Genomic DNA, 23,040 nt, shown 5'->3' on the forward strand with positions numbered 1-23,040 from the left:
GATTTTTTTTCTTCCTTACAGGCTCACCACTGAAGGAAAAATGGGAGGCATTTGGTCTTAAACTGAATCATGCTCATCAACAGATGAAAATGACAGAAAATGCTCTTCTCTTTGCATTTGTTGAGGTATTTACAGATTTGCATTTTGATGCTAGGAAGAGTAAAGAGAAGCATTTAAAAGTCTTTACAATCAGTATTATATAAATAACTTCCTGGCAAGAATCTTGCTTTGAAGTAAAACTTGTTCCATGATAACTTTGGAATGAAGTGTGCTACTTGAAGGAGGCGGTGGTTAGATGAGGGTTGGGAGAATGTTTTGTGGTAACACATGAATTCAATGATGTATAATAGGAACTAGGACCAGTATGATAAAAGAATATTAGCAATATGTCATATCATCTTGACTAGTCTCCAGTAGGCTCCTGCCTAGGGATTCCTGTGAAGGATTTAATATTAAGAATCTGTGCTATTTATCTAGAAGCGATTTTTTTGAAATGTTTCAAACCCATCGTATAATGTCCTAATAAAATTAAGTGTGATTAGGGAGATGAAGGTTTATGCATGTTTGTTCCTTGTCACCCTCTTAGTCTGAATATATGCTCTCACATTTTATGTAAAATCTGTAAAATATTGACCCAGTCCTCTTTCTAAAAAATTACTGTATGAATAGTTGGACAGCCTGTGACTTAAGTACAGTTTTAATTAATAAGATATAGTTCCCTGAGGAACATAATGTTACTTGTGTCGTTGTTTGGATTTCTTTAGATTAACTGTCTTCATTTTCATAGTGGTGACAGTGAAGCTTACGCACCACAGTGACAGATATGACCGACAAGCAGCATTTCACAAATAAGAGAGCTTAAATCTATTATTTCTGAGGCAATCTAAATGGTAACTGATAATGGTGATAACTGTCTGGCTTCTGTGACTTGCAAAATAATTGATATTATCAAGTGAGAGCAGTAAAACTGCTACTGCTGTAAAAGGTCTGGGATTGCCATTTGTCTAATCAACCCATAGACTACAAAACAAGTATTTACAGTATACAGATGCTTCAGTTGATATATCATTGCTGGTGACATGATTAACAAATTGATCTTATTTTTAGGGTACTCTGGCACAAGCAGTAAAAAAAGGAGAGTGGATTTTATTGGATGAGATTAACTTGGCTGCAGCAGAGACTTTAGAGTGCCTGAGTGGTTTATTGGAAGGATCATCTGGGTCCCTGGTGTTATTAGACAGAGGAGACACAGGTACTATTTCTGTGCTTGCTTATGCTATATCTTGCTGTCCAGTTAGTTGAATTCGCTGTCCTATATTGCTCAAAATAAGCTGAGAACATTTACCATTAAAATGAATGTGTGCAGAAGAGAATAATGTGTTCTTTCCAGACTTCATATGTTTATGCAAGAAGTGGGAGTTTTAATTCACTATGGTTCAGGAGATTTCAGCATGTGGAAATTGTAGTTTTTGCTTCTTTGGACTTTACCAGGAACAGATCTCTAGTGCCCTCAGTAAGAATTGCTGTCTCTAAAGACTATTCGAGGAGTGTAACATTTCTTTTTAATGAAGTTGAGGTAGCTTGACTTACAGGATATGAGGTTCAGTTGCTACTGTAGTAATTGTCTTCCACTGATCCTGCAAATATATTCTCCAGCTAGAAATGTATGTATAAGGCCTTTGCTTTTTCTGAGTCCCTGTGGGTTTACCCTGGCTAAGCACCCATACAGGGGCTCACATCTCCCACACCACCACCCCTCAGCAAGATGAGGAGAAAGAATAGGAAAAGCAAAAGCAAGAAAACTCCCATGAAACAAGTGATGCAAAGGCAGTCACTAGCCAGCTCCCACAAGCAGATCAAAGTCCAGCCAGTCTAAGTGGCAGCCACCTTGGAAGACAAAAATCACCGCCTCCTCCTTCCTGTGCTCCCTGTTCTTATTGCTGAGCATGATGCTATACAGTAGGGAATATCAGTTTGGCCAGTTGAGGTTAGCTGTCCCAAGTGTTTCCTCCCAGCCTTTTGCTCACTCCCAGCCTAGTTGGCTGTGGGAGGGAAGGTAGAGTGGGGGAGAAGAGAAAGCCTTGATGCTGTGCCAGCACAATTGACAATAGCCAAGACATTGGGGTGTTCTTGACAGTACCACAGGGGCTGCTGTGAAGAGAATTAACTTGTATGAGCTTCCTGTGCTGGGGTTTCTTCCTCACCAGGGGAAGCACTGGCCATTGTTCTGACAGAGACAAAAGGAGTTCCAAGTTAGGGCTTATATAATTTTTGAAATATTTGTGGTGTTAAAATAAAAGTCAGAGTTTCACTTGCCTGTGGCTGTTGTGAAGATGTAGAGATACTTCTGATAAAATAACATGGGGTTACTCTAAAAACTTTTCACTCTGGCATTTTAAGAAAATTTAGTAGTGCAATATAGTAGAAAACTGACTTAGATGAAATATATCTCATTTAACATAATAAATATCTTGTGTTTAGCATTAACCTTATGTCTCTTACTTCTGTTTTCCTTCAGAGCCTCTGGTCCGTCACCCTGATTTCCGTTTGTTTGCATGCATGAATCCAGCTACAGATGTTGGAAAGAGAAATCTTCCTCCAGGAATAAGAAACAGGTAGGAAGTAATGATTCTGTGACAAAATACTTAGTTGCTGTATTTTTCAGTGCTTAACTAGCTTCACAAATTGAACCAGTAAAGAATGCCTTATTTGAAGCCCAAGGATATAAGACTGAATGCAAACTAACTTCCTGTGAGAGCTGCTTTTCACATCATGGTGAAGGTTTTTCATGAAATAGCATCAGGAAAATACTTCTGTGAAGTTGCTGAGCATGAGCAAATGGTCTAGCAGTAGTATAGTGTCACTGTAGGTAGGGGAATGATCATTCTTTACAATTAGGCCGTCAGTGCCTGGGAATGCTACTGCAGCAGTTTATGTTCCTGATAGGCATAATAAAGACAAGTGCTTTGTGTCTGTTCAGCAGCCTTTCTCTTGATAACTCAAAGTGTTGATGATCCTGCAAAAAGCTGTATATCCAGCCTTGTTCACTTAGGAGGAAGGTGGTTTGCATGGTGGAGCAGATGTGTGATATTCAAAATATTTGATGTGTGATTTTCAAACATTTAAGCTGTGGCCAGGAAATTGGAGTTGTGGCAAATCCATTCTTCAGTGCTACATGTTCCAGAATGCAAATTTCCGCTTATATTTGGTGCCATTTCCCTCGTGAGTAGCAAAGTCACACGTGTAGTCCCTTATCAGATTCATCAACACTGTGCAAGACTCTAGAGATGCACTAACGATATGTATCTAGTCATTTGTAGATAGCAGTGGCAAAGTAAGATTTTACTGCTGTTAGCTCTCCTTGCTTAGTAGTGACATGAAAGAGAGTAAGTGTAATACAGGAGAAAGGAGACTTCAGCTTCAGCATGGCTTAAGTTCAAATGAATTTATATTTGCATTTGTCAGAAACATCCACCCCTCTGAAGTTAATGGAATTGCTCAGTTATTTTGGGTTTGCTTTGGTGTGTCCTGAGCTATTGCTTGCAGTTGTAAAGTATGGTATGGAAAGGCTGCAAACTCATGTTCAACACCTGATGCAAATATACTGGTCTAATTAACATCTAGAAAGTATATTTGTTAACTAGAGCTGCCAGTGTAGTGTGAAATGCTCTGACATATTTAAGGATGCTCAGAACTTCACTGAGTATGTGTTTTGCTGCTAATTTTCCTTTGCTTATTGTCAAGTTTTCTCATTTTATCATTGCTGAGCTGGATACTTATAAAAGTAGAAAACAACCTCGATAAGCTAGTCTTGAAATTTGAATGGATGGTATCTCATAAATGCTCACTTTTGAAAACAGTGAAGAGAGTCCCCTTTGAAAAGTGCTTCTGCTGTGTCAGTGCCCCAGTGTTCAGGCTGTAAGGTTTGGATATCTATTACAAATTATTTAAAATTTTAATTTAAAAAAAAGTACAGTTCCATAGTTCATTTTCAGTCTACTAAGTGAAAATAATTCAGGTAAATTACTTGAAAGTATTAGTAATACCTTTTTTTTTAATTACTCTGGTTCTTGAGTCTCTCTATAGGTAGTTTGACAAGTCAGTATTCTGCTGCTTACAAAATCTTAAATGTTATGTACTATGAAAATCATATATAACATTTTTATTTTTTTTAATGTGGTCAGATGTCTAAATGTTATGGATTGATTTGATTCTTATAGGTTTACTGAACTTTATGTAGAAGAATTAAAAAATGAAGGAGACTTGCAAGTTCTTATCATGGATTATCTGAGGGGCTTGAATGTGAACAAAAATACAGTACAAGGAATTGTGAAGTAAGTTGGTTGTAATCTCTGCAAATCCTCAATAGAATAAGTCACAAAAAGAAAGAATGTCAATGTAGTCTGTGGTTAGACTGCTTGGGGAGACACTATAATGCTCCCTCACAGCAGTTTGCATAGTCTTGGGAAACAGAAGAGGGAAGACATCCATCCTCTTCATTCTGAAGGTTTCTGTACTTGTGGGGAGATTTACTCATTCAGAATTGCTTTCTTTGTGGCACCAGTTAAAAATGTTGTTGCTACAGTCCTCTTTCCCATCTGAGAGACTAAAATGGTTTGTTTCTGTAGATCATACTGATGAAAGTCTTGTCTGTTTTATCAAGTTGCCTTTCTTTCCCCTAGTTTAAGGTGTACTATCTCACTGCATTAACTTGAGCTGTTATGTGTTTAGAATACTTTGGGCTTATAGTCATTCTCTGTATATCAAGCTATCTCAAAAATAGGGTTCTAAAATATTCTGTTGCTTTGATTCACTGACTATACAGATGGCAGAGTTTGGCATGGCTTCCCTAACCTGGAGCTTTTAGAAAAAGTGGCAGTTGGAGATAAACTTAAGTGTTTCATACTTTGGGTTTAATTCCTTAGAGCAATGATTTGATCAGTAACAGCACTATGTAACTTTATTTTTGCAGCTTTTATTTATCTGTGAGAAAGGAAGCAGAAACAAAGCTGGTGGATGGAACTGGCCACAGACCTCACTATAGTCTCCGTACACTTTGCAGGGCACTGAGATTTGCAGCATCTAACCCATGTAGCAGCATACCACGCTCACTGTATGAGGTAATTACCTACGCTGGCATTCGTTTAAGTGTGTATTCACTACAAAGACTGTTTGGGTAAAAGATCATCTTCTCTACGGAGTGCAGTATTGAACAGAAATGATTCTTTAATCTCTGTGGGTTTTTTGGTAATAATTTTGCATTTTATCACTGAAAATAACTTTTCTTCATAGGGCTTCTGTTTGAGTTTCCTGACACAGCTTGACAGAGATTCTCACCCAGTAGTTCAGAAGCTAATTTGCCAGCATATAGTCTCTGGCAACATCAAAAGTCTTCTCAAGCAGGTAGGTAACTAAGCCTATATAGAGCTGTTTAGTATTCAGAGTAAAATTTATTGACTTGTCTTCTCTGCCTTTTTCCCGTACATTTCCTTCTCACAGCCCTGTTTTTCATGTTATAAAGATAAGAGCTACTAAAAAAAAAATAATGCTGCTCCTTTGCAAGTTTTTACTTCTGCTTGCAATGCCCATATGTTAGCGAGTTTGTTTGTTAATTTGAAAAAAATGTGGAAGCCTGAATAATTACAGCATTGTGGAGTGTGGGCAGCTTAATACAGTGAATTCAACTGTAAAGCTTTCACAGGCTTTGAGGAGCTTTCACAGGCTCTTTATTTTTAGACTTTGAATGCTGAACATATGGATGCAAAGCAGACATCTGTGCTTTGTCTCTAATGGGAAAAGAAGAATCTCACTAGTGCTGGGAGCCCAGCATGAGTTTGCATGGGGGACTGGGCAGGTGGGATGGGGAAGCTAGTTGTAAGAGATAGATATTTGTTTCAGAATAAACCCCTTCATATTAGAATATATGTATAAATATAAAAAGATAAATGCCAGTTTCATGCTTGGGAGTGTACTTCAAAATTCAGTGCTAAAATATATTCAAGACGTTTTTATCTTCATGGCACTGGCAAAGATTCCTACTTTATGACCTTGAAATAATCTGGTCATGCTATTCCTGTTATTTGTGTCTTGTGACAAGGGCACAGTCCTTACTGCTGGAGTGCTCGGAGATTAATTTAAAATGACTTCTTACAGAATACGTTGCAGTAATGTAACCGTAGTTATCTTCATTAGCAAATTGAAACTCATTTGTATAATCTGTTGTTTCTGTCATGTGTCCTTAGCAAATACCAAAACCTCAAGGAGGGAGATTTGTATATATAGAAGGATACTGGATTTCAGCTGGGGATAAAGAGCCTACTGTAGATGACACTTATGTGCTAACCCCTTCAGTTAAGCTTAATCTGAAAGACATTGCTAGAGTTGTATCTGCAGGGTAAGTCTGTTTCAACTTTTCCATTAAAAAACAAAGATGTTTGTTTGGGCTTCGAGTGTTGGGGACTGTCTAGCTTTTATTGTTTGACATGAGTAATGTTTATTTTCCTTCTACTTTAGTTAACTTTTCATTATACATTGACTTGAAATTATACATGTATTTTTTGTTTCCTTAAACCATTTTACTACCATACCTAGGGGTATTTAAATTATAATCTAGAAATTTCCAGTTAGAATAACCTGCTTATTTCACACTGACATGTAAAGCTTCATGGGTTGCAGTTAGCACTTGGGAGTAAAGCTGTTTATGTTCCCCTGTTGGAGTATCCAAGATCATATGCTAAGTGAATGAAGTGGTGATATTTTGATAATGATGTGGATCTGTGAAAATTTCAAATAATGTTGATATCTTGTCTATGAGAAAGATATGACCTGTGCTTCTAAATTACTATTTTGGTTATCCCTTGTAGGACTCATCCAGTGCTGATTCAAGGAGAGACCTCTGTTGGTAAAACCAGTTTAATTTGCTGGTTGGCTGCTGCTACTGGGAATCACTGTGTAAGGATTAACAACCATGAGCATACTGACATCCAGGAATATATTGGCTGTTATACATCAGATGCCTCTGGGAAGTTGATATTTAAGGAAGGTGAGTGGGCATGTTACATTTACTCCAAATTCCTGTCTCACTTCACTGCTTTTTTCTTCTTTTGTGCTTAACTTCTCTGTTTTATTACAATGGAGAGATGACCTGTCAAAGTTAGTAGTTGCATATTAACAATTGCTTATGTGAATTTCAGTGAATTCTTAAGAGTTCATGTTTGTCTCATCAGACTTGTCCTATTGGATATAAAGACTATAATTCAACAACTGAAACAATACTGTTGCTTCTGTTTCTGCATTAGCGTTTATACTGAGTTAAAACTGGCTGCTGAAAATATCTGAATGCATGCTTCTGTTAGATCTAGATTGTTAAATTTTTTTTAACTGTGACCTTTTCCTGTTCCCTCCAAGGCATTCTCATAGATGCAATGAGAAAGGGTTACTGGATTGTTCTAGATGAATTGAATTTGGCTCCCACTGATGTTCTGGAGGCTCTCAACCGTTTGTTGGATGATAACAGGGAGCTGTTCATTACTGAGACCCAGGAAGTTGTCAAAGCTCACCCTCGCTTCATGCTGTTTGCTACACAGAATCCCCCAGGACTCTATGGTGGCAGAAAGGTCCGTATGATCTCTTACTTTGAGTAGCTACAACTCTAGGGAATTTATCTTTCGTGCACCTAGAAGTGTGATATGGAAGCCATCAAGCTGAGTTCTGTTTAGGTTAGTTGCTTGTTTTGCAGGTGCCAAACTTCTAATTCGAGTAGTGGAGATTTAAGTGCTTTACTGAACTGCAGTTCTTCACGTGTGTTATATTTGACTCTGCATTTCTTGCTTGAGAGCACTGGAGAAGAGATTTGACTTAAGTTATTGATGTCTGTTTTGTACTGGTTTTGGCTGGAATAGTTAATTTTCTTCATAGTGGCTGGTATGGGGCTCTGTTTTGGATTTGTGACCACAACAGTGTTGATAACACAGGAATGTTTTCATTATTGCTGAGCAGCGCTTGCACAGAGTCAAGGACTTTTCTGCTTCTCAGACCACTCCACCAGCGAGTGGGCTGGGGGTGCACAAGGAGTTGGGAGGGGACACAGATGGGACAGGTGACCTCAACTAACCAAAGGGATATTCCATACCATATGACATCAGCAATAAAAACTGCAAGGGAGAAGGAGGAAGAGGGGGTTGTTTGGTGTTTGTTTCCCCAAATAACTATTGCTCACGACAAAGCCCTGATTTCCAGGAAATGGCTGAATGCTGATGGGAAGTGGTGAATGAATTCATAATTTTGCTTTGCTTGTGCACACACCTTTTGCTTTACCAATGAAACTGTCCTTATCTCAAAGCACAAGTTTTCTCACTCTTACCTTTCTGATTCTCTCCCCCATCCCATTGTAGGATGAGTGAGCAAGTGGCAGTTGGGTGCTTAGCTGCCTACCGCGGTTAAAACACAACACATTTTAAAGCTCTTGTCCTCATCCAGACTGTCTCTTGTGCTTGCTTTCAATGTTCATTTGTATGTGCTACTTTGTATGCCATGATACTATGCATATTTCCTTTGGATGTGGAGGGGAAGATACATTTAACAGGAGGAATATCAAAGGAAAAACTTCAAGCTATAGTGTGTTCTCATATTTTAGGTTTTGTCCAGAGCCTTCAGAAATCGTTTTGTGGAACTGCATTTTGATGAACTGCCAAGTGCTGAACTGGAAACCATCCTGCACAAGCGATGTAGTTTGCCACCTTCTTATTGCAGCAAGCTTGTCAAAGTCATGTTAGACCTGCAAGTATGAGAGTCTTTCTTCTTTCTGTAGAAGACATGCAAACGTATTTCAGCATAAATGGTTGGGGGGGAGGTGTTGCTAACTGGCAGATATTTAAAAACCTAAACCATAATTGATGGAAGAGAACCCACCAAAGTACTTAGTGCAGTGGTTAAGATAGAGAATAGGGAAGGTGATGTCAGATTTGAGAGAAAGCTAGCAGCAAAAAAATTGGTAACTAAAGGCCTTGGGATTTGTTGTGTAGAATAATCCTTTGCTCTGGGTCCAAAGTACAGTATTGGATTTGTAACTGTCTTTGGGTCATGCTAAATTCGGTATTATTTCTAATCAACAATTTTGGATGTGTTCTGACAGCCTTGTGTTTAACAGCCACTTAACACTTAGTATGTAGCTAAGACTATCTCATATTTAAAAGCAGTTGCAGCAACACAAACCAAAGCACAATTCAAATTGCTAACATACATTTTGGTGTAAAACCTAAGCTTGGGTTTTGTTTTATTCCAGATATCTATTTTCTTCTTAATATTTTTATTTATTATCATTGATATTATTTTGTTCCCAGTACCTACCAAATACCTCCTTAAAGGTAATTTGAGTTTGGGATTTGTGACTGTACTAGACTTTTTTTTCCTACAGTTTGTTTGAAATGTCACGTAAGAGAGCTCTGATCAGCTTTGTTTTAAGTATCCAGACAGGTTAATGAAAAAATGGCTCACGTTTTGTTCTTATGACAGTCTTACCGCAGAGGTTCAACGGTGTTTGCTGGGAAGCATGGGTTCATTACCTTGCGGGATCTGTTTCGTTGGGCTGAAAGGTACAGATTGGCAGAACAGCTGGAGAAGGAGTATGACTGGCTTCAGCACTTAGCAAATGATGGTGAGTCCTGCTGCCTCAGGTTTTTAAAGTGTCTGTAGTATTGCTTTCTAACCCTAGTTCTTAAGTATAAATTTTTGTTGCTGATTAACCAGGTAATAATTGCTTTCTCTTCCTCTGTTTAATAGGTTTTATGCTTCTGGCTGGCAGAGTCAGGAAACAGGAGGAGGTGGATGTTATTCAGAGCGTCCTTGAAAAACACTTCAAGAAGAAACTATATCCAGAGTCTCTCTTCTCAGGGGAAAGCATTAAAAACCTATTGGGTGAGTTTCCTAGAAGGACCACACTGGTAGTTCTCTAGATGTGACTGCAGCTGATGGATTGCTTTGTGTTGTGCAGCTAAATCCTCCATGCAGACGTCAGTGATGGACAGAGGTTTTAACCACATTGTCTGGACTCAAGGGATGAGGAGACTTGCCATTTTGGTGGGACGAGCCTTGGAGTTTGGTGAACCAGTACTGCTGGTGGGAGACACTGGGTAACCTTGGTTTTTGTGATACAGTTCTTTGTAGTGCTGCACAAGCCACTGAGTCAGACACAAAATGATTGTGTGGGCTTCAGTGCTTCTTTGGTCTGGGACATTTCAGCCTCTGTCATGGCAGCCTTGCAACTGCTTTTTTTTCACAGCTCCCATTTGAGGGGAAGCAATTGTATGTCTTTCAGCACAAGTCTTTAATGGGATTATCTGCATTATGCATAACTATATATAAATCATGTAGAAAGTAATAAAATTGAAATGATCTGACTTCTGTCCCCACCTTTCACAAGGTGCCCTGTAGAATCTCACTGTGCCTCACTGGTGAGTGAACCTGCAGAATTCCATCAATGCAGATACTGATTTAAATAAAGGCATCTTGTGCAAGTCAGCAACAGCTGTTGTGCCAAAAATGGCTTCACTCTGCATACGTTCCTTACAAGGAAAGGAGAAGGAATTCTGCACTCTAGGCCTTTGCCTCATAGCTCTTCAATGAAAGTATGAATTCGGTCCAAACTGAGCTGGTTTATTGTTTGGGGGGTTTTTTATTACTCCTCCCTTTCAATTAAGTCACTTTGTTGCAGGTGTGGTAAAACTACCATTTGTCAGATCTTTGCGGCATTAACAAATCAGAAGCTATATTCAGTGAATTGCCACTTGCATATGGAGACTTCAGACTTCCTGGGAGGACTGCGACCGGTCAGACAGAGGTCGCGAGACCAGGTTTGTCTTGCATCAATAATAGTTTGGATAGTGTGACCATGGAAGCAAAACGTAGCAATTATTAATGACCTTTCACTTCCTTTTCCATTTCTTAGGAGGAATCTGATGGTTCTAGACTCTTTGAATGGTGTGATGGACCTCTTGTTTTAGCAATGAAAGAGGAGGGCTTTTTTCTCCTTGATGAGATTTCTTTAGCTGATGATTCTGTACTAGAGCGACTTAACAGGTGTGTCTTAATTAAGTATCCTCAGCGTGTCTGTTCATTATACAAGCATGAACGGGGTAAATTCTGTTAGGCACATTTGCACATTTGTTTCCTGGCCTGGGTGAGCAGCTCTCTTAATCACATAGTTCTTACTGAAAGGGAGAATGACCCAAATAATGCTGGGCTTGTTCATATGTCAACTTCTGTGCCAGTTTGGTTTGTTTTTCTAATTGTTCATCCATATGACAGAGATGCCAGTTTTATCACAGTAACAGTTAGACAATTGTTGCTGCTTGTAATTTTAATTATAGCTTGGAGTAAGACAAGGTGGAACTGCCTTGTCTTTCCTAAGTCTTGGTGTCTTAATTTGTCTGAAAAAATAAAAGGTACTTTGATTGAAAAGCAGATACATGTGTGTTTGCTTGACATATGTTGGTACACTGTGTTGGTTTTGAATGCCTTGATTGGTGCCATTACTTTCCATTTGGCTTCATACTGCTGCTACAGACTGATCTGCACTCAAATCGCTGTATTTGTTTCATGGACAAAAATGAGATGATGAAAAAATCCACTTTATTTAATAGCTTATGTCTCTGGATAAAAAATATAGGAACATAAACCCTAGTTCAGTTGAAGCTGTTTAAACAGTATCTGAAGACAGTTTGCAGAACTAGTCAAGTTGGAAAATAAAACTAAAATTTCCAGTTTACCATCTGCAATATTAATATTTTCAGCCTGACAGTGAGCTCTTGAGAATGATGCATCTTGTCAAATCTCAGAAACAAAATCTAGTTATTTCCCTCTTGTGTGTGTAAAAACTAGGGAAAGGTAAATTTCATTTCATTATCTGCTTGCATGAGTATCCCACATTTTAGTCTTTTCCATTTCCCATTATATTGAGATGACTAGCAGCTATTTTTATTACCATATCCAAAACCCCCACCACTCACTCAAACCCAGGACAACTTCTCTGTTACAGGCTGTTTTTTTTTGTTGATTCATTGCAGCTATCATTTTTCATGCAGTTTAGTTAACCTCTTTATTTTGACAGTGATACTAAGCAGTGTCTTTCTAAACATGTAACAACTCAAAATTTTACAGCTTTTAGTATACAGCTAATAAAAAACCAAAACTCCTCAAACCACAAAAACCTAGCAGACTGCTTCTCAGGTGTATAGTCAGCTTGAAGACTGGTTCATTGTGCAGATTTCTCTAGCTATTATGAATACAAATTTTGCCATTACTTTTGTAGAGTTGTGAGATATTTGGTCTTATTAGGCAAGTTTTTTGACTGATCATTTGAACTGAACCTTATCAACAAGACTGGGTAGAGTTTCCTTCTGAATAGAATCACAGATGTTGTCAATTGGGAGGATAAACAAATTTTAAATTTTTAATACGAATTCTAGGTCAATGAAAGTTTAATCAGGCCAATTAATGTAATTTTCATTTTTAAGTGCCTTTTGAAGTGTGAAACAAAAACTAAAATAAAAAAAATTTTAACTTCCTCTCTAGTGTTCTTGAAGCTGAAAAGACATTGGTACTTGCTGAAAAAGGTGGACGAGATGATGAAGAGAATGAGGTAGAACTATTAGTTGCAGGAAAGAAATTTCGTATCCTTGCGACCATGAACCCAGGAGGTGACTTTGGGAAAAAAGAGGTAAAAGTTAAGGCAACTGGAAGTACGTCATGCATCTTTTGGTCATATTGACTGGTCAGTGATTGGAGGAGCAGTGCAAAAATGCATCATGCCAATTCTGGCATTCATTGCTTCCTAATAGGCATCTGCTTCATTGCTCTAAAGGAGGATTAAGATGTTTTCCATCACTTCTGTGTGCTGTCATTTTGACAATATAATTCAATGCTCAGCAGAATGTCAAAGAAAATGTAAGGCCTCTTAATACTCTAGGTAGACTTGATATGTAGAATACTTCAAGTACAGAAAACGTAGCTTGTGAAGTCAGCTCTAACATGAGTCTGAAATAATGTGAAGTTGTGTAATAGATTAGTCTCTGTAATACTGTTCAGAAAGTGACAGAAGTCATCTTGTCATTCATGGTGAATATGAACATAACATTCTAAAAGACCTTTCTCACTAAATGAAAAAAAATGTTTCTGATGTTCGGCTTTAACTTAAGACAGGTTAAAAAAAAAGCAAACACCAAAACTTTTAAGCAGTTGTTAGAAGCTAGGACTAAAGAAAAGAACTATAAGCTCCTTTACCCCAAAAAAGATAGGTACTCCATTTAAAGACACAACATTGTAAAAAGCCATGTGTTTAAAGGGGATTTATTTCTATATCACGTTTTTGCTAGTGATTTTTGCTTGGCTAATTCAGCCAGAGGAAGAGAGGAGTTACAGAAACGAGTTGTAATTGAAGGCAAATATCCACGAGGTAGTTTGCTTCCATAAGCAAGGGGAGATTACAGAGCCATTATTTGATACATGATGTCCTAGAATGAAATGGAGCTTTGATGCTTGCAAACTAGTTTGGTTTCTTCCTGTATGCTGTTGAACTTTTTAAGCCATTGCCTGCATTGACGCCACCACTAAAAACCTTAAAATCCACATTCTCGCAAAGATTTTGTTACAAAGTGCCCTGTCAAAATTAGAGGGAAGGGTCTAGCTTGGTCACTTTATTTATTGTTTGCAAGTACTGTGGCTACAAGGCTATCAGTTGGCTGCAACCTTCAGGGATATGATCTAATGTAACTTGAGTTGCTCCGTCATTCTGTTTGTTTGCAGCTTTCTCCTGCATTGCGCAACAGATTTACAGAAATATGGTGTCCACAAAGCAATGGCCGTGATGATTTGATACAGATTGTAAAACACAATCTTCATCCAGGATTGTCTTTGGGTGGAATAAACCATCAAGGTGGGTACTTCTCCATGTGTTGGTATTCAAATGTTGTTAAAAAAAAAAAGTTAGGATGCTGCTAAATCTTCCTCAGAATTTACACCACTGTGTCTCTGTGTGAGTTGGCACAGACAGAATGGAGGAACAACCACAAAACTATGGATGAAATGTAAAGAATAAATTAATTCTAATGACCTTGCAACCCAGGGGATCTCCACATCACTGCCCGGGCAGAGGCACACAAGCTGGGACACAGGCACCATGGAGCTTGGTCCTTGCTAGCCAGAAAGAGAAGAAAGAAAAGATCTCAAACCTGCTGCTTTTGCCTGTATATATTGGGGATTTTTGCAGATGTAGCTTTCCACTGTGCTTTGATCTTACCCACAGCAGGGCAGGAATCTCAGGGATGTTTGATAAGGTGCCTCTGAGTCTATCACACGTCTGTTATCTAAACATAATCGATCACACAAAGCTAAACAACAATTAGTATGGTATATGTGGGGTTTGACACCCCAGCTGCCTGTCACTTGAGTGTGTTTACAATTCTTCTCACCAATCTTCCACTGTATTCCCACAGTCCTTTCTTACTATAAGTACATCTCTGAGGACAGTTATAAAATATTTTGAACTTTGTTCTTCCCTCATTGTGTATGTTACATGGCTAGCCAGAAGTAAGTTCCAGGCTGTATTTACTTCACCATCCAGATAGTTGAATTAGCCCCAGCCCTTCGGTGCTCAATCTTAGTTTCAGTATAAGGTGTTGAAAGAACTAGTGCTTCATTTTCTGCCAGCATCTTCACTGTTAGTATTAACCACTTGATTCTGTCTTATTACTTGAATTTAAAAGGGTCTGTAATGACAGCATAGGCATGGACTTACTCTTCAGTTACCCTGCCTGTTAGCATATAGAGTACGTATCCATGTTGCTCGTGCATTACAGCTATACCCACTTTAGTGATGCTTTTTACACAACAATGTAGTAGATGTGACCAATAAAATCACTTGAGAACTCCATAGATTTTTTTTTTAACTCTCTTTTCAGGGGCAGACATAGCAGAGCTCATGATGGACTTTGTCGAATGGCTGACTAATCAAGAGTTTGGTCGCCAGTGTATTCTCAGTGTGCGAGATGTCTTGTCATGGGTTAATTTTATGAATGTCATGGTAGAGGATGAAGAGTCAAATTCTGCCAAGGAATATAGCCTTCTTTACATTTCTCCAATGATGTCTTTTATCCATGCTGCATGTTTGATATACATTGATGGAATAGGATCAGGTAAGTCTTCAGTGCTCACTTGGTAGCGGAAAATATGAAGGTGTATATTTCTATTAATGTATTTGAGCAGAATGCAAAGAAAATGCTTTGGGGGAGCATGCAACTCTTCTGGGAGAAGCTTAGTCATAAGATGAATGTGCCTAGTTATGTTTGTGAAGCGTACTTACCTTTTCTAATTACAGGTACAACATCCTGCTCAGCTGATACAGCTTTATTAGCTCGTGAAAAATGCCTGGCATTCTTATGTGAGAAAATGAGTCAATTTCTTGAGCTGACTGACTCTCAGAAGAATGAACTAAAGATTTATGACAGAACAAAGGAGAAGGAGTTTGTGTGGAGGGACAACTTTATGGGAATCCACCCCTTTTTTATTCCAAGAGGCAAGAGACTTTGTGGGAGTGGGTGGACATTATTCTGTGGGGTATATTCCCAATAGTTCTGTTACTCACTAAATCTAAATGAGATACCTGAACTATTACAGAACAGTTAATAGTTTGTTCTCAAACCTTAGAAAAATGCCCTTTCTGCCTCCAAGTGTATTGATTGCAACTTGATCATATTTATTAAGATGACACATCTGTTAATTGCTTTCTTTGACTTTTTAAAATTACTGGTTAATGGCCTAATTTTAGTAGACTTTTTTGGTGTAACAAAGGTTCTTTTATTTTGAGTTGAAATTTTCTGTCACTTTGCATGGTTAGAAGGCCTGTTAACTTCCACTAACAAAAGCTACAGCTCATCCTGGCCCTTGTGTAAAGCATGGGGCGCAGGGGTCCTGAGTACAATGCTAAACAGAGTGGAGACTAATGCCCTCCCTTGCTGTAGCCTTTCAAAGATTCACTGCAATTTTTGCAAAATTTAGTCCATGCATTTCATTTCCTCATGTGACAGATTTAATGGAAATGGAACTATCAAAATACTGCTTTCTACCCTTAAAATACAGTGACAGAACTAAAAAGTGATGACTATGAGCTTTCTAGTTCAGTGGGTTAGTTTTTAGTACATGGAACTATGCTAACTTAATGCTATATTAATCGTTCATCTTTGAACATTTTGATATTCATGGACTGTGTTATTCATGCATAAAATTGTACAAGGTAATGCTTTTTTGTAAATTGCTTGATTTCCCTCTGCTAATTAGATCACAAAAGGGAGGATCTCTTTTGTACTAAACAGGTATCAAGATGTGCAAGATAAATCGGTGATTAATATCTTGTATACCTGAACAATGCTGTACTACAGAAATTGGGGAGTGATGTCCCAGTGAGCTGTACTGACTGGACCTTGACAGACAAATGTGCTCTCTCCTTGCTGTATAGCATAGTAACAGTGAAGAAAATATGTGCCGAGCAGCGCATTTTAATTAAAGCACTCTTCACAGAATTGGAGTGTATGGAACAGATTAATATGTTGTTCTATAACATGACTGATTTGTATCCATCAGTGCCAAATTTTCAAAGCTTCTTTTGAGTTTTAGATCCACACATTTGAAGCACAGGGGCAGATTTATGATTTTTCAGTGATAGATCTCTAGTTTGGGTCAGAAACCAGGAAGCATTGAAGCTTCGTGGCAAAATACGTTGTATATTCATATGCTTTTTGCAAAATTAAACATAAATGTGCAGAGATGGGCTGAGACACAGCTGTGGGTCAAACAAAGTATATGTGCCTGATCTCTGAGAATGGGATACAAGCTTGATCTCCATTGATTGCTGTAATGAGATCAGGAATTAGCAGACAGAATGATCTCATTCAGGAACATACTTTATGCAGCTCCAGAATAAACATTCTGGTTTATTTACTTTCTGGTTTACATTTTTTTTTTGCTTTAGGACCTGTTCTCCAGAGGAACAGCATTACAGATTATGCTCTAAATGCGGGGACTACCGCACTGAATGCACAAAGACTGTTGAGAGCCCTACAGCTTAACAAACCTATTTTGCTGGAGGGGTCACCAGGAGTGGGCAAGACCAGTCTAGTCGCTGCCCTGGCAAAAGCCTCAGGAAACTGTCTTGTTCGAATCAACCTGTCTGAACAAACGGTATAATAAAATATTATCTTTGGAACTTAGTGTTTATGGCAGGGAGGATATTTTGTTTAACTTAAGAAGTGTAGTTCTTTTTAACTTTGGTACTGAGTCTGAAGGGTCAATTTTTCCTTCTTGGTCTCAAGATAAAACTAAGGGGGAAGGGAGAACCAGAAAGAGCTGTGAGCTTCTGTGAGTGAATGCCAATTCCCAGATTTTTCTGTTCTTTTCAAGTGAAGACATGCATGTCTTTGTCTGCTGTGTTTTTCTCGGCTTCTTCAAAGTTACTTGAAAACAGCTTTAAGGCTTTTTAGCTTTTCTGTTCCAATTTATTTTTTTATTGTTAAATATAGTAGCTGGTTACTGGAGTCCTATCATGGAAATGCTTTTAGCATCTTGAAATGACTGCAATGTTTTAACTAGATCTAAAATGTGGGTACTAAAAGGGGAGGGAGAAAATGTGAAGTAAAGTTAACAGAGTGGGGTTTATGAACTTCTGTGGAGTTTTGTAATTTTTTTTTTTTCCCCCTGCCCTGTTCTCTACTCCCAAAGGATGTGACAGACTTGTTTGGTACGGACTTGCCTGTTGAAGGTGGGAAGGGAGGGGAATTTGCCTGGCGTGATGGACCATTACTAGCGGCATTAAAAGCTGGACACTGGATTGTATTGGATGAGGTAAATTCAAGTTTGGGGCACAAATAAAATGTAATGTTCTGGAAGAGCAAAGGTGATGATTTGGCACGTAGGATAAACACCTTCAAGGGTTGATGACCTGATGGTTGAAATAAATGTTGTTTACTTTTAGTTACCAGCATCTAGTGCCACCTTGGAAGTGATCATTCTATTTAAGAGAAAATTAATCTCCCTCTACTAAGTCCTTCTGCCTGTTGGCCCTTTGTAGAGAGAGTATAAAAGACTGGCTTTGGCTAGACCTCTTAGCACAGGGTTTGAATTCCAGCCTAAAAATTTTTCCCTGCAGAAAACCAAGGACAGATTTGACTTGGATTTGTAAGTTTTTGGGAAGAGTGTCAACAGGAGTTTTGGTACACATGCTCTTACATGTATATAATTCCACTGAAATAGAAGGTGTTTTGCAGAGACTGATACACTGTACTGGGTACTGTTTTAATTGAGATGAAGAGTTCCATGTTGCTACCTATCCTGCCACCACAGGTTTGTTCATGTATCATGTAGCAAATGTTTTCAAGCATATGCTTGCACAGAGCTCACTTCTTGGCAATGTGCATTCTAATTATTGCAGAGTGCAAAATCTTAATTCTTTAGCTGTTTGTATACTTTTTCCCTTATTGGGAAAAATACCACTATAAACAACCATTATATTTAAATAACCCAGACTGCCTTCATTTAAAAAAAAACAAGCAAACAAACAAAACACTCCAAATGTCACAAGTGTATGAATATAAGATCAGAAGAAACATCTTGAACGTGCAGATTTTACAATGGAGAATTGCTTTGTTATCATGGTGAAAACAGTACAAATAGCAGGTGCACATAAGGAAAAGTGTTAGTTGCTTCGGTGTAATAACAGTCTAGCTGGAGGTAATAACATATGACAGTGTTGGAACAGCAAAGAAATTGAATTTTACCTTCTGTGTATCTCAGACTGTTAAATTAAAGATTATGCAAAAGTGTTTTGTGGAGCATTAATATTGTATCCTTATTTCTTTCCTCAGTTGAATCTGGCTTCTCAGTCTGTACTAGAGGGGCTAAATGCATGCTTTGACCACAGAGCAGAGATTTATGTTCCAGAATTGGGAATGAATTTTCACGTACAGCACAAGATGACTAAGATTTTTGGATGCCAGAATCCGTACAGACAAGGAGGTGGAAGAAAGGGTCTGCCCAAGTCCTTTCTTAATAGATTTACACAGGCAAGCTTATTTGTTTGGTTTAAACTATGTCATAATCCTGTCGTTGTAGTTTCTGACTATATCAACACTCAACATGCTCTTGATTCTTCAGGTGTATGTTGATCCACTGTCAGCAGAAGATATGGAGTTTATTGGGAATACACTGTTTCCTGCTATTGATAAAATTATTATTGCTAAAATGGTTGCTTTCAATAACAAGGTAAATGTATATTTTGATTTCTTTTGTGTAGAAGTAGGTAGAATGTAGTAACATTTAAAAAAAATTAAGTCTAATGTTTTATTTCCAAGCATTTTTAGAGAAGTGCATGGGTAAAAGAGGCATGGAATTATATACAGAAGAAAGTAAAGAATGCCACTAAAACCCACCTGAATTCTTGTACCATTACAATCAGATAATTGGTTGACAAATTAAGTGGTGTTATTTTTCACAGAAGTTAAAATACTTATCTTTTTTTTAAAGACTTTGTTCTACAAAAGGCAGAAACAATTATGGTTTGGTAGCTTGGTGACATAAGTGGAGACAATAATGTATTTCCACATGTAGGGATTATTCTTGAACCACAAAATGAGCCGTATCTTAACAAGAACTGAAATACGTATTTCTGTTTCTGGTCTGAATTTTTAATCTGCTCTTTGTTGTGGGATTTTGTAAATGGAAGTAGCATCTGACCTTTACAGAAGCAGAAGCTTGTAAGGATATGTGGCATTCTTACAGAACACTTGAGAGACCAGTAAAAGGAAAAACTTTCCTGACAGGATTTGTCTATGGCAAAGGATTCAGAGATGCTCAGGTCTAAAATTTTGCTAATATAACAGGTTTTCAACAAGCATTTTTTGCAGCTAATTTGTGGCTTAGATGCTGTCATTTTGCGCAAAGTGCAGGATATAACATTCACAGTAAGAATTTATTTATGGTCATGCTTCTGAAATTGCATTTAATCTTAATGTCATGAAACAAAAAAAGTGTAGTAATATTAAGAGGCATCTTCAGAAAAGTGAATACAGCTTGCTCTTTCTGTTGTCCTCTGTCTTGTAAGCCATGTCAAAGGCAGAAGTTCAGTTAAATGTTTTAAAAAATAGTTGAAGGCCAGCACATGGGTGGAATAAAAGACTTTTTTTTTAATTGCTACTTTTTCCAGATTGACAAAGAAGTAATGGCTGAAAAAAAGTGGGGACAGAAAGGAGGACCCTGGGAGTTCAACTTACGTGATCTTTTCCGCTGGTGCCAGCTTATGCTTGTTGACCAGTCACCAGGATGTTATGAACCAGGCCAGCATGTATTTTTGGTGTACGGAGAAAGAATGAGAACCAGGGAAGACAAAGAAAAGGTGAGCTGTGTGTTCTCCTTCTGTGCCCTTCAGATGATCAAGAAGTATTTCTAGAAATCTAAGTGTAAATTTGAAGATGCCTTGCAATTCATTCATAGACATTACCTCTTATGAAAGAAAAGTAAGGTTTTACATATGTACTTGCTCCCATTGTCATTAAAATATCAATTTAATTACCTACTAGTATAAAACCAGACAGATGGTGTAAATGAGGGCAAGTAGAATAACAAAGGACTTAAACAGAGCAAAACACAGCGTATTCTTGTGAGATTCTATATTAAATAATAACATTCTCACAGAAGTGGTGTGGATTGCATGTGTATTTGTGAGGAAAGAGAAAATAGGGAGCAGAGAGGAGAAATATCACTCAGATATGGAGAGATTCTTAGAGAAGTTACGGTGAAAAAGCATTTATGTCAGTATAGTAAGTAAAAACAATGTCCTGTAATTCCCCCAATGTCCATTCCCTGCTAGCATTTTTAAATTGTTCTAGCTTGGGTTTCTTTTATTAACTTTTATTTATCTGTCACTTCTTTCATCTTGTCAAATTTCTCCCCTTTCTGTTAAACTCACTGCTTGAGGTTCCTTTAATAAAATACTCACTGCAGTAGTTGTTCCACCTTTGCTACCTACTTATTTCTCACTTGTCTAGAAATCCTTTGGTTTTGTTTAATTTCACAACATTTAAACGGTATTAAGACAGAAGTCAATGAGATTGTAGGACTGAAGTTACTGACTGTGACTGGATATTTTTCTCATGGGTTTAATTTCCCCTTCCTGTAGTAGTAGTATATTTTTCTGTGTGTTATCGAAGATCTTTTTTATGGAGTGACTTCTTCCCAGTATTTTGTTAGGCAAACTTTTATTGCTTATAGTATTTCAAGTCACAGGAGAGCATGGTTAATAAAAGGGTTGCTGTGGGCAGTTCGCACTCACTTTAATGGCTTGCTGCACTTAGAATGAAATGATGTTTGTGTTTAAACTGTGCTAGTTACTATCACACAGCTGTGGAGCTGACAGGGAAGACTACTTTAGAAGTGAAACTTTAGAGCAATGGATAACTTAAATCTGAGAAGTCTCTTTTTTTTTACCTCTTTCAACTGTTTTAGGTTATATCTATATTTAGAGACATTTTTGGCCAGGAGGCTGATGTGTATACAGGAACCAGAGAGTTTCACATCACTCCCTATAATGTTCAGGTAAGCTGTTGACAAGAGGTTTTGTGAGAGGAGAGAAGGAAGTGACTTGCACAGCTGAGCTCCCGTTTGCCTCTGAGTAATCACCCATGTGTCTCTCATCCCTTCTAGGTTGGTTATTCAGTTCTTTCTCGTGGCAACTGTATTCCTCATCCTGGCAGAAATCTTTCACTTCTGCATCACTCGCTGCAATCCCTGGAGTCCATAATGAAATGCGTGCACATGAGCTGGATGGTAATCCTGGTAGGCCCAGCAGCTGTTGGCAAAACCAGTCTTGTTGAGCTGCTGGCCCATCTGACTGGCCATCGACTAAAAATCATGGCAATGAACAGTGCGATGGATACAACTGAACTCCTGGGTGGATTTGAACAGGTAAATACTGTTTTGGTAATATGGCAATATTTCTCCTTCCTACCTAATAGTGGCCAGTCCACTGTGATTTTAGTGTTTAAGCCCCAAATGGAGCCTTAGGCACCACAGTCTTCTGGATGAACTAACTCCATAATGGCATGTTTGCAGGTTGATATCAACAGGCCATGGCAGCGCCTGTTGGAAAAAGTGGAGAATGCTGTGAGCACACTAGTAAGGGACAGTCTTCTCCTGACAGAAATTTGTGCAGATGATGCCGAACTTGTGCTGCGTGCTTGGAGCAATTTCATCCTGAATTACAAGCCCAAATCTCTGGGTGAAGGAGGTGGGAGTGTTACAGCTGAATTAGTGAGCAAACTGGAGGGAATACTTGTACTTACCCAGCGACTAAACAACAAAATAAATTCTTACTCAAAGGCAGGTATGTGTATGGTAGGCAATTTGAAGAAAGACTGTATGTTCCTCTGAAGAAAATGACAGAAATGTGTAAATCTGCAGTGAAAGCTTGAGAAAAGTTGGGGTTTTTTTTGTAGGTTTTTGTATGTTGCTACATACTACTTCATGCTTATACTATAGCCTAGCTTCTGAAAAAGTTCCCTTGGTGATGGCTCTTCGGGTTTATTTTTTGTGTAGTTACACCTGCTAGTGATCAGTGGTCCACACTGAAATTCTCCTATACTGAACTAATCAAAATATGACACAATACAGCTCATAGCATGTATTCCGAAGAAAGGGAATTTGAATATTATATTCTTGCGTTTGTTCTCTGAAGCTTTGATCAGCTGAGGTTTACAAATGTCAGTAGAATAACATATGGCTTGAGGTTTTGTTGTTTTGTTTTTTTTTGTTTGTTTGGTTTTTTGTTTGTTTGTTTTTTGTTTCTATTTTTTTATTTTCTAAAATATGACACTAATATCCATCGAACTTCATCTAATGGGGGAGAAGGAATGGAGAAAGGTGTCTGTTCAGGGAGAACAGTGTCAGTCTAGTTTATATTTCTTTACTTGCATAGTCCCTCTGTCTTCATGGATTTTGCTCATG

At 38.1% G+C, this 23,040-nt stretch overlaps 1 protein-coding gene across 2 annotated transcripts in view; it reads left to right on the plus strand.

The window, feature by feature from the left end:
• MDN1 (midasin AAA ATPase 1) overlaps window positions 1–23,040 on the plus strand; it is a 101,394-nt gene that overhangs the window by 24,882 nt on the left and 53,472 nt on the right. For both annotated transcript variants that reach the window (XM_042802987.1, XM_042802988.1), the window contains exons 17-43: window positions 22–125; window positions 1,108–1,252; window positions 2,519–2,615; window positions 4,221–4,334; window positions 4,973–5,120; window positions 5,293–5,403; window positions 6,243–6,394; window positions 6,864–7,042; window positions 7,408–7,616; window positions 8,636–8,782; window positions 9,514–9,655; window positions 9,781–9,915; window positions 9,992–10,130; window positions 10,712–10,850; window positions 10,946–11,076; window positions 12,571–12,715; window positions 13,801–13,930; window positions 14,955–15,188; window positions 15,371–15,568; window positions 17,021–17,229; window positions 17,767–17,889; window positions 18,909–19,106; window positions 19,198–19,305; window positions 20,246–20,434; window positions 21,544–21,633; window positions 21,742–22,002; window positions 22,150–22,420. In XM_042802987.1, the coding sequence (XP_042658921.1) occupies window positions 22–125; window positions 1,108–1,252; window positions 2,519–2,615; window positions 4,221–4,334; window positions 4,973–5,120; window positions 5,293–5,403; window positions 6,243–6,394; window positions 6,864–7,042; window positions 7,408–7,616; window positions 8,636–8,782; window positions 9,514–9,655; window positions 9,781–9,915; window positions 9,992–10,130; window positions 10,712–10,850; window positions 10,946–11,076; window positions 12,571–12,715; window positions 13,801–13,930; window positions 14,955–15,188; window positions 15,371–15,568; window positions 17,021–17,229; window positions 17,767–17,889; window positions 18,909–19,106; window positions 19,198–19,305; window positions 20,246–20,434; window positions 21,544–21,633; window positions 21,742–22,002; window positions 22,150–22,420 (4,248 nt within the window). The remainder of the gene's footprint in view (window positions 1–21; window positions 126–1,107; window positions 1,253–2,518; window positions 2,616–4,220; window positions 4,335–4,972; window positions 5,121–5,292; window positions 5,404–6,242; window positions 6,395–6,863; window positions 7,043–7,407; window positions 7,617–8,635; window positions 8,783–9,513; window positions 9,656–9,780; window positions 9,916–9,991; window positions 10,131–10,711; window positions 10,851–10,945; window positions 11,077–12,570; window positions 12,716–13,800; window positions 13,931–14,954; window positions 15,189–15,370; window positions 15,569–17,020; window positions 17,230–17,766; window positions 17,890–18,908; window positions 19,107–19,197; window positions 19,306–20,245; window positions 20,435–21,543; window positions 21,634–21,741; window positions 22,003–22,149; window positions 22,421–23,040) is intronic.

Source organism: Tyto alba, unplaced genomic scaffold (assembly GCF_018691265.1).
Source record: "Tyto alba isolate M040663 unplaced genomic scaffold, T.alba_DEE_v4.0 Super-Scaffold_40, whole genome shotgun sequence".
Taxonomy (NCBI): Eukaryota; Metazoa; Chordata; class Aves; order Strigiformes; family Tytonidae; genus Tyto; species Tyto alba.